At 40.1% G+C, this 15,027-nt stretch overlaps 1 protein-coding gene and 1 long non-coding RNA gene across 2 annotated transcripts; one reads left to right on the top strand and one right to left on the bottom strand.

The window, feature by feature from the left end:
* Positions 1-6,771: 6,771 nt before the first annotated feature.
* On the top strand, positions 6,772-8,980 carry LOC148876670 (RING-H2 finger protein ATL52-like). The gene has a single exon (XM_088960684.1). It carries the CDS (start codon positions 7,212-7,214, stop codon positions 8,439-8,441), a length of 1,230 nt encoding a protein of 409 aa, XP_088816810.1. The 5' UTR covers positions 6,772-7,211; the 3' UTR covers positions 8,442-8,980.
* Positions 8,981-10,521: 1,541 nt separating this feature from the next.
* Positions 10,522-14,642, bottom strand: LOC148876669 (uncharacterized). The gene is made up of 3 exons (XR_016104148.1): positions 14,003-14,642; positions 11,714-11,844; positions 10,522-10,764 (listed from the first exon to the last, which is right to left on the bottom strand). It is a non-coding gene; the product is annotated as an uncharacterized LOC148876669 (long non-coding RNA).
* Positions 14,643-15,027: the final 385 nt, after the last annotated feature.

The raw sequence follows: 15,027 nt of genomic DNA, 5'->3' as shown, positions 1-15,027 counted from the left end.
ACTGACCTGGGAGCCTCGGGCTCACCCGAACCGGGGACCTCATGCTCAACCAGTCTAGGAACTTCGGAGCTACATGTGCACTCAGTGATGAAATTTGCTAAGGCTTGAGCCTTAATGGCAGTTCGCAACTTGTACTAGAGGTCATACTCGCTGAGCTCAACCGACCAGAGACCTCGGGCTTAAGTAAAACTTGCCTTAGAGGTTTGTCGATGAGGACAATAATATTGTGAGCTTGGAAGTACGAGCGGAGCTTCTTTGGATATGAAGCGGCTCAGGGTGGCTATACGACCATTCAACCTCTGAGCCTCCTTCAACTTCCGGGGTGGTCTCATATCTAATATGGCCTTAATCTTGTCCGAGTTGGCCTCAATGCCGCGCCGGTTAACGATGCATCCTAGGAACTTACCCAAGGTCACACCGAATACACACTTGTTTGGGTTCAATCTCATATTAAACTTACATAGAATTTCAAAAACAGAATGCAAATCTTGTATTAATTCATGCGAGAGTTGGGTTTTGATGACCATGTCGTCTACGTAACATTCTACTTTTCTGCCAATTAACGGCACAAACAATTTATTTACAAGCCTTTGAAAGGTTGCCCCTGCGTTTTTCAACCCGAAGGGCATAACCTTGTAACAGTACAAATCGAACTCCGTGATGAAGGCAATCTTTTCTTCGTCCGTCGGGTCCATCTTGATTTGGTTATAGCCCGAATAGGCATCCAAGAAACTTAGCAACTCATGCCTTGAGGTCGCATCCACCAAGCGGTCAATTCTGGGGAGTGGGAAACAGTCTTTTGGGCAAGCCCGGTTCAGGTCGGTATAGTCGACACACATGCGCCACTTGCCATTAGCCTTCTTTACCAGGACGGGGTTGGCTACCTAGCTCGGGTAATGGACTTCTCTTATGAAGTCAGCTGCGAGGAACTTCTCGACCTCCTTGTTGATCGCTTTCCACCGCTCTGGGGCTTGGTTGTGTTTCTTCTGTCTAACGGGCCTAACTATAGGATCAATATTCAGTTTGTTAGTTATGAGGTCAGGGTCTATACCCTGCATCTCTGCCGCAGACCATGCAAAAATATCTAAATTTTGAAGTAAGAAACTTACTAGTTCAGATCGTAGAGGTTCTTGGACGGAAGCGCCGATCTGAAGCGTCCGAGCTGGGTCTGCTGCTGAGGTCGGAACTGTGATTGTTTCTTCTATGGGTGCGGCTCATTCTTCGCCTTGCTCCATAGGCCGCTCCAGTTCGAGGTCGTCGGTCACCTTGGCCTTTCCCTTCAGGGCGGCGACATAGCACTTGCAGGACTCGAGTTGGTCGCCCCGCGCTACCCCCACATCGAAGTCTGTAGGGAACTTCATTGCCAAATGGTAAGTGGAGACCACCGCCCATAGGATATGGGTGATTGGCCGGCCTATTATGGCATTGTATGGGGAGGGGGTCATGACCATTAGGAAGTCATGGTCGAGTCTAACTATGCAAGGCCATGTGCCGACTTCCACAGGTACTATTATTTTCCCAAGGGGCCAGACTCCTTTTCCGTTGATGCCCACCAAAGGAGTGTCTGTCGGTTTCAAGTCACTTGTCTGCAACTGAAGTTGGTCGAACGCAACTTTGAAGAGGATATTAGCCGAGCTGCCCGAGTCGACGAGTACGCGTCTGACCTCAAAGTCGTTGATCCTCAACTTTATCACAAGTGTGTCATCGTGCGGGTAGTGGACCCCCCGCGCATCATCTTCTGTGAAGAAAATTGGCTCTCCTGTCCCCGACCGCTTCGGAGGGTTCCGTTCTTCCTGGGAGGCTTCGCGAACTGACGTTCGAGCTACTGCTGAAGTGCAACCCGCGACAATCGAACCTCCCACTATAATGTGGATGGTGCCCCGGACCGGCCTCTCTTCCGGAGGCTGCCTCTGTGACTGCTCGGTCGGCCTATTGCTAGACTCGGGAGCATCATTACCATGCTCCCCTTGCCGACCTGTTTTATTTTTATTACTACTATTATGCACAAAATTTCTTAAATACCCGTGACGGATGAGCTCTTCAATCTTGTCGCGGAGGTTTTTACAACTTTCAGTGCTAAGACCGTGATCTCTGTGAAAACTACAATACAAATTCTTATTTCTCTCATTGGGGTTCCCCTTCAAACGAGGTGGCCACTTCACATACGGAGTGTCCTTGGTCGCCATCAGGATTTTGGCCTACTTCGTGTTCAATGGGGTGTAATCAGTTCGGTCCGCTGCTGGAGCTCGGAATAACTGTCCCGGCTTTGCCCCCTGAGATACATCTTTTTTCTTTTAGCTATCCCCTTGACTGGAAGGCTCTCCTTCCCTTTTCCTCTTTTCGGGTGCTCCTTCGCCCTTTTGGTTGATCTCTTCCTCGGTGGCTATGAACCTGTCCGCGAGCTTAAGGAACTTGGTTATGGTCGTTGGTTGATTGACGACCATGTGCCATTTAAATTCCTTATGCGTCATGCCTTTCTTGGCTGCTGTGAGGCGCACGATGGGGCCTAGGCGCGGTATCTACATACAAGCGTTGTTGAACCGCTTGATGTAGCCCCGGATGGACTCTCCCTCTCTTTGTACTATGTTGAGGAGACTCTCTTCAGTTCTCGGACACCGCTTGTTGGTGACGAAATGGGACGTGAAGGCTTGTGCGAACTGCGCCCAACTTCTTATCGACCTAGGTGCCAAGTTCCGGTACCATGTGCGGGCTGCTCCTCTAAAAGTGGTAAAGAAGGCCACACACATGCACGACTCGTTAGCTCTCGCCAGGTGCATCTGCGATTGGAAGGCATCTACGTGATCATTTGGGTCGAATGACCCGTCGCACTTGTCAAGAGGGGGGAGCTTGAAATCTTTAGGCATTGGGACTGCCAAGAGCTCGGGAGATAGGGGGGATTGAATTGAGAGAATGGGAGCCTTGACCTCATCCGAGCTTGCTTCTCCTTTGCCTCCAAGCTCAAACAGGTCGCGGGCTTGGCATTAGTACTGCTCGCCTTTGTGTTGTCTGGTATGGTGTGTGTAGGAAGTAATTCGGGTCGCTGGTGATGACCGCAGACAGAAGGGTCCTACTTAGAGCCAGTGGCTAGAATCTCGAACCGATTCTCCAAGAATGGGGCCTCAGGGTTGGAGGGCTGAGATGATGTGGGCTTGGCGAGCTAGGGTCCTCCTGACCTGACCTCCCGTGGTGAGTCCGAAGTGGCCGGCTTTTCTTGTCTGCTGCGAGTGGAGGCCTGGCTCCTTGGAGGTTCCGAGGGGCCTTTCCTTGGTGAGGAAGGTGCTCTTGACGATGGGACCTAGCCTGCTGAGAGGCTAGGTGCCGAGGAGGGAGTTGCGATTGCTGAAGCTAAGGTTGCGGTAGTTGGGGAAATTGCTGCTGATATTGGTACTAAGAAACCTGGTGTAGCACGTGCTATTGGTAGATTTGGAACTGTTGAAACTGTTGCATTTGAGCCTGCATGGCTTGCATGCACTGCACCAAGTCTTACAGCTGGTTCGGGCTGGCCACTGGGGGCACAACTGAGGGTTCAGTGAAGGTTGTTCCGACTGCGGTAGGGAGTGAAGCAACGACGGGTGCCGCTGGAAGAGGCACGTCCAAACTGGGGATCCCGCCCATTGAGAGGGGGACGGTGAACTGTCCAATACATACAGTAGGAAGCTAGAGTTGCTCCCTGTAGTTATCCATCTCCGTGCTTTGTCCGATGTTGCTAGAGAAAGCCATGAGTGTTGAGTTTCTGGAGGGTAAAGAAACGTGAAAGTTTGGAGAAAGACTTTTCGAAGCGTTTCCCACAGATAGTGCCAAATGATGTAGCGTGATCCGGTCACTCCTAGATGGCGCTCGCGTGGCTCCTGGAAGATACCTGAGATGAGAAAGAAGAAGAATCTCCGGGGAGTTTACCCGGCGGAGATACTCCGATGCTTAAGTTAGTACTATGAAGGAGAAGCAAGAAGGAGACGAAGGCTAAGAGTGCAGATAGCGCGTTCTCACTATTTTTTAGAGATTAGGGATCTCAAGAAGAAGTTTCTCTTCTGCCCTGAGGGCTTTTATAGGGACACTTACATTAGGTCGGGCATAACCGCCACTGGGCTCCTGCCACAGTCGTTACCTTCTAGGGCTGCGCAGGTGGCCGTTGTGGTGTACGCCTCGCCCGGGTGAGTGACACGTTTCCAAAGTGGCAAGCACGCCTTTGCTTGCTGAGAGATGTGGATGCAGACTGTCAAAAGGACTGGGACTGTGCCTTCAGTAGAGGATATGGCATAGTTTGACCGGTACGGTCTGTCAGTCGGAAGCTTCCTGAAGAGTGCTAGTGCGGCTCATTCGTGAGCTATTTTGTGGCGAGATTGGAATACTCCAGGATTACCCTTAGTGGAATTGGTCCTCGGAATGACTTGTCTGCTAGGGAGATCGGGCAAGCTAATAACTTTAGCTCGTGAGCTACAGTTGCCTCGGAGTATCTCTTCAAAGATAGCACAGGGAGCCCGGAGTTTGCGTCGTGGCGGACTCCTCCCCTTGTGAGCTGTAACGTAGCGGACTGCTTCGTGGGCCCATCATTTGGTCACACCGGGCTTCAACGCTGGGTTGTCGCTCATGCCAAATCAATGTCTATGTGTCACCGTTTCATAGGTTGGATCAAATCATCCTTCATCATTATCTTTTAGAATTTGGGATTTAGATAAACCCTTTATTTATTTATAATATATATTTTTTGTTTTATATTTTTTTATAAATTAATGTTATTTTTTTATAGATTTACTTATATTTTAATCAAATCAAATGTACCAATACAAATTCAATCACTTCATTTGCAGCCCTACATCAACCCTCTCCATTTTGTGCCATTAGGATATGGTGAGATCTCATATCTTTTGGCACATTATCATATACTACTACACGTTTTTCATTTAGAATTTGTGATATTTAATTATTATTCCACCCTACCTTAATTTGCACTGAAATGCAAATTATGAAATTATAATTAGTGGAACCAATTATTGATCTGACCCACCAAACCTATCCTGGTTTTGAAATTTTCATTGTTTGGGTTTAGCCCATTATCAACCCCCAGTCAATAAACGAAATCTGATTGGACCAGTTGCGTGTAGCTATATAATAATAATAATAATAATAATAATAATAATAATAATAATAATAATAATAATAATAATAATAATAATAATAATAATAATAATAATAATAATAATTTGTTGAATGAACTCGAATTAAAGTATGAGATTGGCATTTCAAAGTAAATTACTGAAGAAATGATGATCTGGTTGAATTATTCGTAACCCACTAATATCAGGACCAGCCTATACCAAGTACGTAAAAAAAAAAAAAAAAAAAACAAAATAAAGAAAAGAAAAAACTAGCACTTAAACATCAAAGTTGACTAGTTATTTTCATCTGATCGCATGGATGCCCGTTTTTAATTTCTTGGTTTTATTTTAAGTAATTGTGTATTACAGAGGTGATACGGATGATGCCAACTACAAAACTTCTTTAATAAAAACGTCTTCTTCATTAACAACACAACAAGGAACAATTGATGAATATATAATTCTCCAAACTCCTAGAATCCCCACCATACGAAGCCAAAAAGCTGTGTATGGATGGGGAGTCTTCTGTGTGGTTATAATGAGACATTTGTAATATTTTTGTTTATTGATGATATTTTATTTTTCGCTTATAAAAAAAAAAGTCTTAGAGTGCCCTAGAAATACAAAGCTTAGGTGGCATTTGATAACATTTTTTTTGTTCACAAAAATTTGGAGGCATTTTAAATGGTATTGTGTTGTATTGTGTCTAACCTTTCATTAGAGGATAAAATGCCTGAATTGGTTAGATATAGTCCCCCATTAGTGTCATTTATTTAATAATAATAAATAATATTATTATTTAAATAAAATAATGTTTTGCAATAATAATAATAATTAACAATAATATTGACTTAATAATCTTTTTAATATTATTTTTATAATTTTTAATATTATCGAACTATCTAATTTTAGGATAAAATAGTAAATTTTATAATTTTAGATGTTTGAAAATTGCTCCAATTCAAATGATTTTATTTTTTTAAAGCCACTAAAACGAAAAAAATCAGTTCTACTTTTTTTTCAGATTTTAGACCAAATAATTACTTATTGGCCTTGGCCTTTCAAAGATCAGAATTCAGAATTATCAAGTGCCACATTAGTCTCAACCAAAAGGTCCAGAAATGAGACAGAGTTCAATGAAATTATCAATGAAACTTGGTGGAAAGTGGAAACAAAGACAATTGTTAGATGGATTAAAACCGTGTAATTTATATTATAAACTATTGTCATTGTCCAAAAATTGATAGGCAGAAATGATGGTTTATTAACACCATGAGAATCCTTACCAAAAAAAGACCATGAGAACATCTAGCAAATGGGGATTGAAGTTTGAAGCCCTCAATTCAAAAAGAAAAAAAAATAATAGTAATAATAATAATAATAATAATAATAATAATAATAATAATAATAATAATAATAATAATAATAATAACTAAAAAAGTAGAGTAAAAAATAAAATTATAATAAGCTAGGTACAACCATCCAATTTGAGGACCTCTCTATATCTCTATATAAAATTATTAAAATATAAAGGTTGTTTTTGATAGCATATATTCTGTTCCTGTGGAGCAGAAGTCAGCGAATTTGAGTAAAAGAAACAGAAAAAAATGAAAGATGGTACCAAATAGCTCCATATATGTGATATGTCATTGATGGACGATCAACAACCTTCTTTATTCTTTATTCTATTTTTGACTTGTAATTCACGATTACTATGCAGCACTCCTGATATACACAACATTTGTACAAACTGAAATTCTGTGAGGAAAAAGTAGATAAAGTTTAGTTTAGAGCCCGCACCACAATTCATTGACTTCACTCCAATTCCAAAGTCCAAACAAAACAAACTTCTCATCAACCTCTGCTTTATTAGTCCACTCCCACCGGCCCACCCTCCACCGGTTGTAACCCAGATTAAATCCAAAACAAACAATAAACCCACAACAAAAGGCAAACATCTCTCTCTCTCTCTCTCTCCGTCCCAAACTTGATCAATTCAAACATAGACTCCATCGCAGAAAGGTGGATTCAACCAACCTTTCTCCTGTTCCATTTCTGTCTTTCTTGGAGCTCTAGGTGATCATCCTCTTCTTCTTCTTCTTCTTTGTGTCTCTCATGGCGCTTCTTTACAGACAGTTGTTGTCAAAAGAGTTGGACGATCCAGAGTATTGTTCACCTGGATGTAACTCGACGGATAATTGTCCATCCTTCTGTTATGGCCTTTGTCCTTCTTACTGCCCATCTAATTTAATTTCTTTGCCTCCTCCCCCTGTCGAAGGATCTTCTCATGCGGCATCCCACATCTCACCCTTTTTGATCATCCTGATCACCGTACTGACCAGTGCCTTCCTTCTCCTTAGCTACTACGCCATCATTGTCAAATACTGTTCAAACTGGAACACCCGTTTCAGGAGATCACCTCCACCTCGATCCGACGATATCCGCCAAGATTTTCTTGATGAGAATCATGGCCCCGTCTTGGATCACCCTATTTGGTACATCACCACTGTTGGTCTCCAGGACTCCATCATCAATTCCATCACCGTCTGCAAGTATAAGAGAGGAGATGGCCTCACCGAAGGCACCGAGTGTTCGGTTTGTCTCAACGAGTTCGCAGACGACGAGACTCTGCGTCTCCTACCCAAGTGCAGCCACGCTTTTCACCTCCCCTGTATCGACACTTGGTTGAGATCCCATAAAAATTGCCCCTTGTGTCGTGCACCTATTGTAGCTAGCACCTCTGGCCCACAGACGACGACTCCGCCGCCGCCAAATTCCAACAATCTTCCCGCTGGGGATGAAATCCTGGTGGAGAATTCTCAGAGCGATCCCGGGCTGGGAAGCAATCAAACCAGAGAACGTGGGGTCTGCGACCTGATGGGCGTTGGAACTGAGAATGAAGAAATCCCAGTCGAGGAGGATGGAAGGAGCGATTCCGGGATACCAAAGGATGGAGTCCCTTCACCCCTTCCGAGTTCTGGATTCCGGGTTCCCTGTGATTTGCGCGACAGTCGTCGGGAAGTGGAGGATGAGATGCAGCCAGTTAGGCGGTCTGTTTCTATGGATTCATCTCAGGCTGCGATCATCAGTTTCTCCATAGCTAATTCTCTCCAATTACAATCGGAAGGGAGTTCATCTACTCAACTAGTCCAAGTAAATAAATCCGATCCCGATATTGTTATAAAGCATGTCAGTGAAAGTCCGAGCGTCCTCAGCGAAATGGGTAGTTCTTCCATTGGGCGATCTCTGCTGAAGGGGCCTGTTTCCATGAAAAGATCATTCTCGAGTGGTGGGAAGTTCTTATCCAGATATGGCCGGAGCCGGAACTCGATTCTTCCTTTGTGAGGTCTTTAAATTCTTTTCATATCATCGACTGCCAATCCACATACAATTGTAATTTGTAAATGAGAGAGAAGCTCAAAATAAAATCTGGCCTGGAAAAAGAATTTTGGCGCTTCGGATGCAATTTCAAGGTTCATAATGAGAACTAAGAAATTTGTAAATGGGGTTTTTGTTTCCGTCCTACAGACGAAGTTAGGATATGGTTTTCTGTGATGCATTATTTTATACGCGGAACACAGTGGGAGTTCTGTGGAGAAACCTTTTCTGTATGTAAGTAATTTTTCCGGAAATGTTTCTTCCTGGTCCTGGATAGGCTAGTCTCTGTGGTCTATTTTGTTTGATCGGTTTTGTTGGAAGTGTTTGAGTTTCTTAGAAGATAAACTGATCTGTTTGGAACTCTGTAATTTCCCATCCTATAAGCCTCTTTCCTTCTCTGTTATTAGCGAACATTGTTATAGCTTTAAGCTGTTGCTTGTTTAATTGTTTCCTTTCTTGGTATGGATGGGGATGGATGGATATAACATTATTTCTCTTCTGTTTTACTGTTTGGGTATTTGCTTATACATTTATTTATTTAAATTGATTTTAATTGAAAAACGGATATGACCCTCGATAGAGTTGAATGGTAAAACAGAATTCATGCAACTGTCCCCAAATAGTTGGCTTAACAGCTTGATATGTGGAGGTGGAGTTATGCTAGTGTTGTCACAGAGTTGCATGCATCGAAATGGTTTTCACTTGGGCAAAAAAAGTTTGTTGCTTCAATTGTTGAATGTGCTGTTTTCTCTTTCTTTAATTAAAATGCTGCATGTTGAACAGAATAACGTTGCAAACTCTCAAAATGCACCATCAGCCATAATGAGATCAAACTTTGTTCTCCCTTTTTCTTTTCTTGTTGATCAAAATTGCAAATACTGAGCAAATTTTGCTTTGATCAAGATCTTGTTCAAAGCTAGGGGCCATTGCCTGGGAAATCCCTTTATAATGGTAAAACAAGTGTGAGAACGCTATATGTGTAATCTCGAGTCTTAGAGCAGCCACTCTGTGAAAAAACCCGTAGGTTTGGATTGTATACAATCTACCCCTCCCAATAACCAAACCCCAAATGACCAGGACCTTTATAGCCGGGTAATGGCCCTTTAATCAAGGCTTATTCAATGATCTTGTTATCATGTTAGTCCTTATAGCAAAATAAAAACCAAATCAAACAGAGTATTCTCTAGTCTTCTAAGTGCTTGAACATAAAACTTTAGTTATGATCTGCCCCACTCATTGATGAGGGGTGATTTAGTCTTTCAATGATATCACAACTCATGGCACTACAAAATTGTTCATTGGCATCTTGGCACCACATAAGCGGACTTTGGAACCTGGCATCTGTCTCAACCTCCTCGGCTCCACCTCGACAGGATGACCTACGAATAGTTCAGGAGATGCCAAGTTGACGTAAAGAAACGATATGCCTCCACCGATCTAGCCCAAATCCGGTTAGCGATTTGCCCAATGTGACGAGCGACTTACTTCGTGAGGAGGTTGTTGTCTCCAATTTCCTCGAGATCACGATGACAAATTGCTGGAACTTATCTCAGTCCCGCCCGTTTTGGATGAAACTAGATTAGCATTACCAACTCACACAGAATCCTATATAAAGGTGTCCCCCTCCTAAAAACGTTATGTGCGATTTAACTCTCAAAGTTTATATTAGCTTTCTCACTTCTTAAGCTAGTTTTCTAACTTAAACAACAGGAGTATAACAACCTGGACACTCTGACATTGTTCTTTGCAACTCGACCAGGCAACCTCATCAACTCGACGTCTGAGCTGTCTGAAGAGAATTACTAAATCGCACAACATCAATGATTATCTACATGATGTGCATGGGAGCTAAAACAAAGAAATACGGGTTTATTGTAGTAAATGGATTACTAGCGGAGGGGCCCCTGCATTGCAGGGGCTTGGAGAAATGAAATTATTGTATAGAAATAAAGAAGTTGAGAAGTTATTTTTTTAGTGAAAGTATCTTAGAAAAAAAGTTACTTAAAATAAATTAAAATTTATATCCAATTTATTTTGCTAACACCAATTCCCTGAATGCATCTCTACTTAAATTGATCCAGCAACATGCAGCATGCAACAGAGGAAAACACCAAACTTCAGCTTTCCATTACTCTCATCTTCTTGGTTAAAGTTCTAAATTCAAATGAAGGGGCCTTCTTTTGGAACTAGGATAATACAAAGGTGAGAAGCATTGGTGAAATTGAAGCACCATTAGTTAAAAAACAAGAACAGCTACAACGATCAACAGCACAACCAAGCAGATCAAAGCCTGGAACCATGTCAGAATTAGATTAAAAATCCCAGGTGATTAAAAGACAACCCCAATGTCCAGGGTATCCAAATACTTCAAATTTTCGGTGAAGGGATCCACATTTTTATATTATTATTTATGTTTTTTAATGAGATTAACTTATATGAAATTGGTAAAAACTAATTTTCAAACAAATAATTCTTACAATTTCAATAGTTTCTAATAATTCACCCATAACTAAAAATAATTTATTGTTAGTTATTACAAATAATATAATGATAATTGTTGTTGTAAATTTTACAGAATTTTGAAAATTTTTAAAATAATTCATGAATAACAAAATTACTATAATACTGAAATTTCCATAATTATCAAATTACAAAAGCAACAAAAAATATTTTAAAAATTACTCTTATTATTTTTTTATTTATCAATATTTTTATCATTGCAATAAATTAATGATAAGTGTGGTAAATTGAAATAATTATCACAAATTTTTGTTAATTTAATAATTTTCACAAATAATGGTTACGAATAATTCACAACATAAAATTATATATGATTATGGATAAATTCCTTAGAGACAAAGGGCTTTTAAATAACCAGAACAGAAGCAGAATATATGCAATATGGGTTAAATAATAAAGGAGTAGAAATTAGGGTAAACTCAATTGGAGACTAAGAGATATCTCTTCTAATCAACGAAACTAAGAGATATCTGTTTCACTTTCATTTTTATTTTTATTTTTCGGTTGATTACAATTCACTGCATTCTATATTAGTCCTGATGCTAGATAGCACTTATATAAGAATGCAGTGAATTGTAATCAACCAAAAAATAAAAATAAAAATGAAAGTGAAACAGCACCCTGATATAGACACCTCGGATAGCTAGTAATGACAATCAGGGGGAAAATGAAGAGGAGGGGAGAGCTAGAACAAACATAAACAACAGAGTAAAGCTTACCAACATGGTTGAGCATTGTTAATCTGTTGCACACTTGCAGGCCAATTTCTCTCGACCGGTATTAACCATGTTGATTCATACTATAAGTCTAGCTGCCCATGCATTGCAGATCAGACATTTAAAATTCCTACCTAATTCATAGGAAAAGATTTACTCATGAATGTTCTGCTTAGCTTTAAATTCGAAACACTCGTAACACCAGTAAAAAAAGAAACAAAAATAATCTCAAGAATATCGGTGACATTGACAAATGACAATTACCTACTTAAGAGTCACGGGATCTATCATTCTCATTGTCGGAGATTTTCACAAAAAAGAAAAGAAAAGAAAAGAATCAAATAAAATTTGATCCTTAAAAGCACCGCTTAATCACAGGTTTCAAAGTAAAAACTTCAATTGAGAGATCTAATATCAAAATGATTCAATTACACCAATAGATCGTAGAAAATTCTAAGAAATTGCTTGTGATTGATCGTACAAAATTCACTGGCATAACCTTGATGGTGACAACTTCCACAAGTGCTTCCTTGGATTTTTCTTGCCCTAGGTAGAACCTATTTTCTCTCTTCCCAAAGTGACCATAGGATGGGCATCCTTCTCTTTTAGGACTGAATCAGAAGTGCTAATCTTTCATAGGGTTGCCAACCATAAAGAGAAGCATACTCTAGGTAGAACAAAAGAAAGGCAGTTTTTTTTCCAAGGAATACATGCTAATCAGGGTTAGAAATCAAAGTCCGGGCCTATGGGGAAAACATTTAGTGGTAAGAGACCTAATGATTGGGTTTGGGGCAACCAATTTCTAGTATCAAGGGTAGATGGAGAATAAAAACATCCCTAGGACTGCTGATAAGAGAGACAAATTCCTCTATCTTGGAATTCATAGGAAGATGTTTAAATGTAAATGCCAGTCCAAACCATTGTCATCAAGAAATAGGAAGCCAAAAAGTACAGCATCCTTATGCAAGGTGAACTGAAATATGCATGGGAAAGAGGAGCTCAAACTGTAGTTGCAAAAATGGTGTGAGTTGATGTTACTGTCCCACCTGTTTGTGTTCATCCTGAATTTCTTGCAGATAATGGATGTCCAAAGGTTTGATTGCTCATCGCACATAGATATCCAATCCTAATAAGGTCTCTTTTTCTCCTCCATCCCATAAAAAATTTTCAGTAAAGTTCAATATGGTCCCTCAAAATATTATGATTCGGAGATTTGCCCGAGCATAAGTCTTCCTCATTTAGTGTTTAGAGATGTACTTCCTCTTCCACATTGCTAACCATTTCTGACATTTTCCAATCACTTGATATCAATAAGGCAAAAATCGTGGGTTTGCACCCAAGGTCCCAAAAATCTAATTGGATATTTCTCCACCCTACACTACAAATTGTTTTTTTTTTTTTTTTTTTTTTTTAATTCTTTGCCTAGACCCTATATTTGCAACTACAGTTTCTACTACTTTTTCAAGAAACCATGAATATAAAAAGTCACCCCTTCCCTGTTTTTCTTTTCTTTCCATAACTTCAGAAAGGATGAAATAATCAACAGTAATAGCTAATTTTTTTATAAGTATCAATTGTAATAACTAATAACCCCTCTAGAACTACAATTGTCTTATGATGTATCTTCTTTTTTGATATGGATGTACCAGTTAGGTGAAATCTCTTCATCGTTGGACTATAATTCTTTATTTTTTATTTTCAACTATTTTCTCAAAATTCTAAAATTTAATGCCCAAACCAGTGATTCAAATCTAGTGGCAGTAGGAAGGCTGGCGACATGGAAAACTTATATTTCTAAATAATGTGTAGAACTTTCCTGGGGCCATTAATACCCATGACAAGTTTGGTCCCTTCTTGAGATTATTATCTTTGAATGTTGGCAACAAACATCTCATAACTACAGAGAGTAAATAATGTGTGCCCTTCAAGTATTAAGAACCACCAATCAACCATAACACAAGCAGTGCTAACAAAGTAGTTGAAAGTTCCCAAAAGTTTTTTGGAGCCAATGTATTAATCTCTGCTGGGGGAAATTAATGGATTCCCTAAACAAATCTACAACTTTCCTCAGAACTTCAATATAGCATACCTTGCACATCCATAAACAAACAAACAATTTTTACAGAAAAAATACAAATAACAAGTGTTCTCAGGAACCAAACACTAGAATTAAAACGATGCTGACATGAAGTGAAGTAAAATTAAAATGAAATGTTGCATGATGCCATTTGGATGCAACTGAAGATGCTAAAACATAAACAAATAGATGAGATTATCCAAACTTGAAATTACCCTGTCATTGTCAATGATGTCTCACCATATTCTTCTGATTGCCATGTTCTGCCTCATCTATAGGTCCTTATATTCTGCAACTCACTTTCAAGACTGGTGTAATATAAAAAGAAGGTTAAATTCATCATTAATTATCCTCTCCTATTCCGTGACCATAACAACTTCAAGACAACTAAATACCAATGAAAAAATACAATTACTGAATCATCAAAAGGAGACCATGTCTCTGAACATAATGCTACCATGGTTGAAAAGCAAAATGTTTCACAAATACTGGAATGATGATTAATTTAGCATACACATTATTCAGAAGTAAATCAGTAACGCCCCAACCAATATATTGAAAACCAAAAGATTCAATTCCCAGATTAATCAAAAACCCTAAACAGAGCAATAAAAACAGCCAATAAATTCTATAAAATGAATCTTAAATAAGCAAACTTTCTCCAACACAGAGAACCCCAAACAGTCTAATGGAATTGTCACAGATCTGAAGCCCAATATTTAGCTCCCCTCCCAAGAATCCATGGCAAGAGAGATGAGATTAGAGAGAAGACAGACGAGAGAGAGAGAGAGAGAGAGAGAGAGGAGAAAGAGACGAGAGAGAAAGAAACGCTACAGGAGAAAGAGAAAGAGAGGCGGGTAGCGGGAAGACAGAGAGTGAGGAGAAATGCCACATGGACACGTGCCGTGTCACTTGGACACAACTTTCATGCAAAGAGATGCTCTAAATACCCTGTTTGCATGAAACGCCAAGGGGCACTCTCGGACTTGCTCTGTTTTACATGTAACTTTCACTCGAACGCATATCGTATTGTGGACAAAGACTTTGTTTTACACGTATAAAACAAAATTGGCCAATTAAACACAAAAACACCAAAATAGTACATATAAAATGACACGTGGCGAAAGGGGAGAACATCCCAATCGTATTATATATATAGCAAGTATGGTATGTTTGGGGAGGCCACCTTCAAGAATGCATGCATGCATGTCTATCAACCTCCACTCCTTGATGATATATT

The sequence above is a fragment of the Nelumbo lutea genome, chromosome 1 (genome assembly GCF_056320005.1).
Source record: "Nelumbo lutea isolate HS-2025 chromosome 1, American lotus-T2T, whole genome shotgun sequence".
NCBI lineage: Eukaryota > Viridiplantae > Streptophyta > Magnoliopsida > Proteales > Nelumbonaceae > Nelumbo > Nelumbo lutea.
The sequence above is the reverse complement of the archived record's forward strand: the minus strand, read 5'-3'. Positions and strand labels throughout refer to the sequence as shown.

Excerpts from the sequence above, each read along its gene's own strand:
- LOC148876670 (XM_088960684.1), top strand. The coding sequence starts at position 7,212 with ATGGCGCTTCTTTACAGACAGTTGTTGTCAAAAGAGTTGGACGATCCA.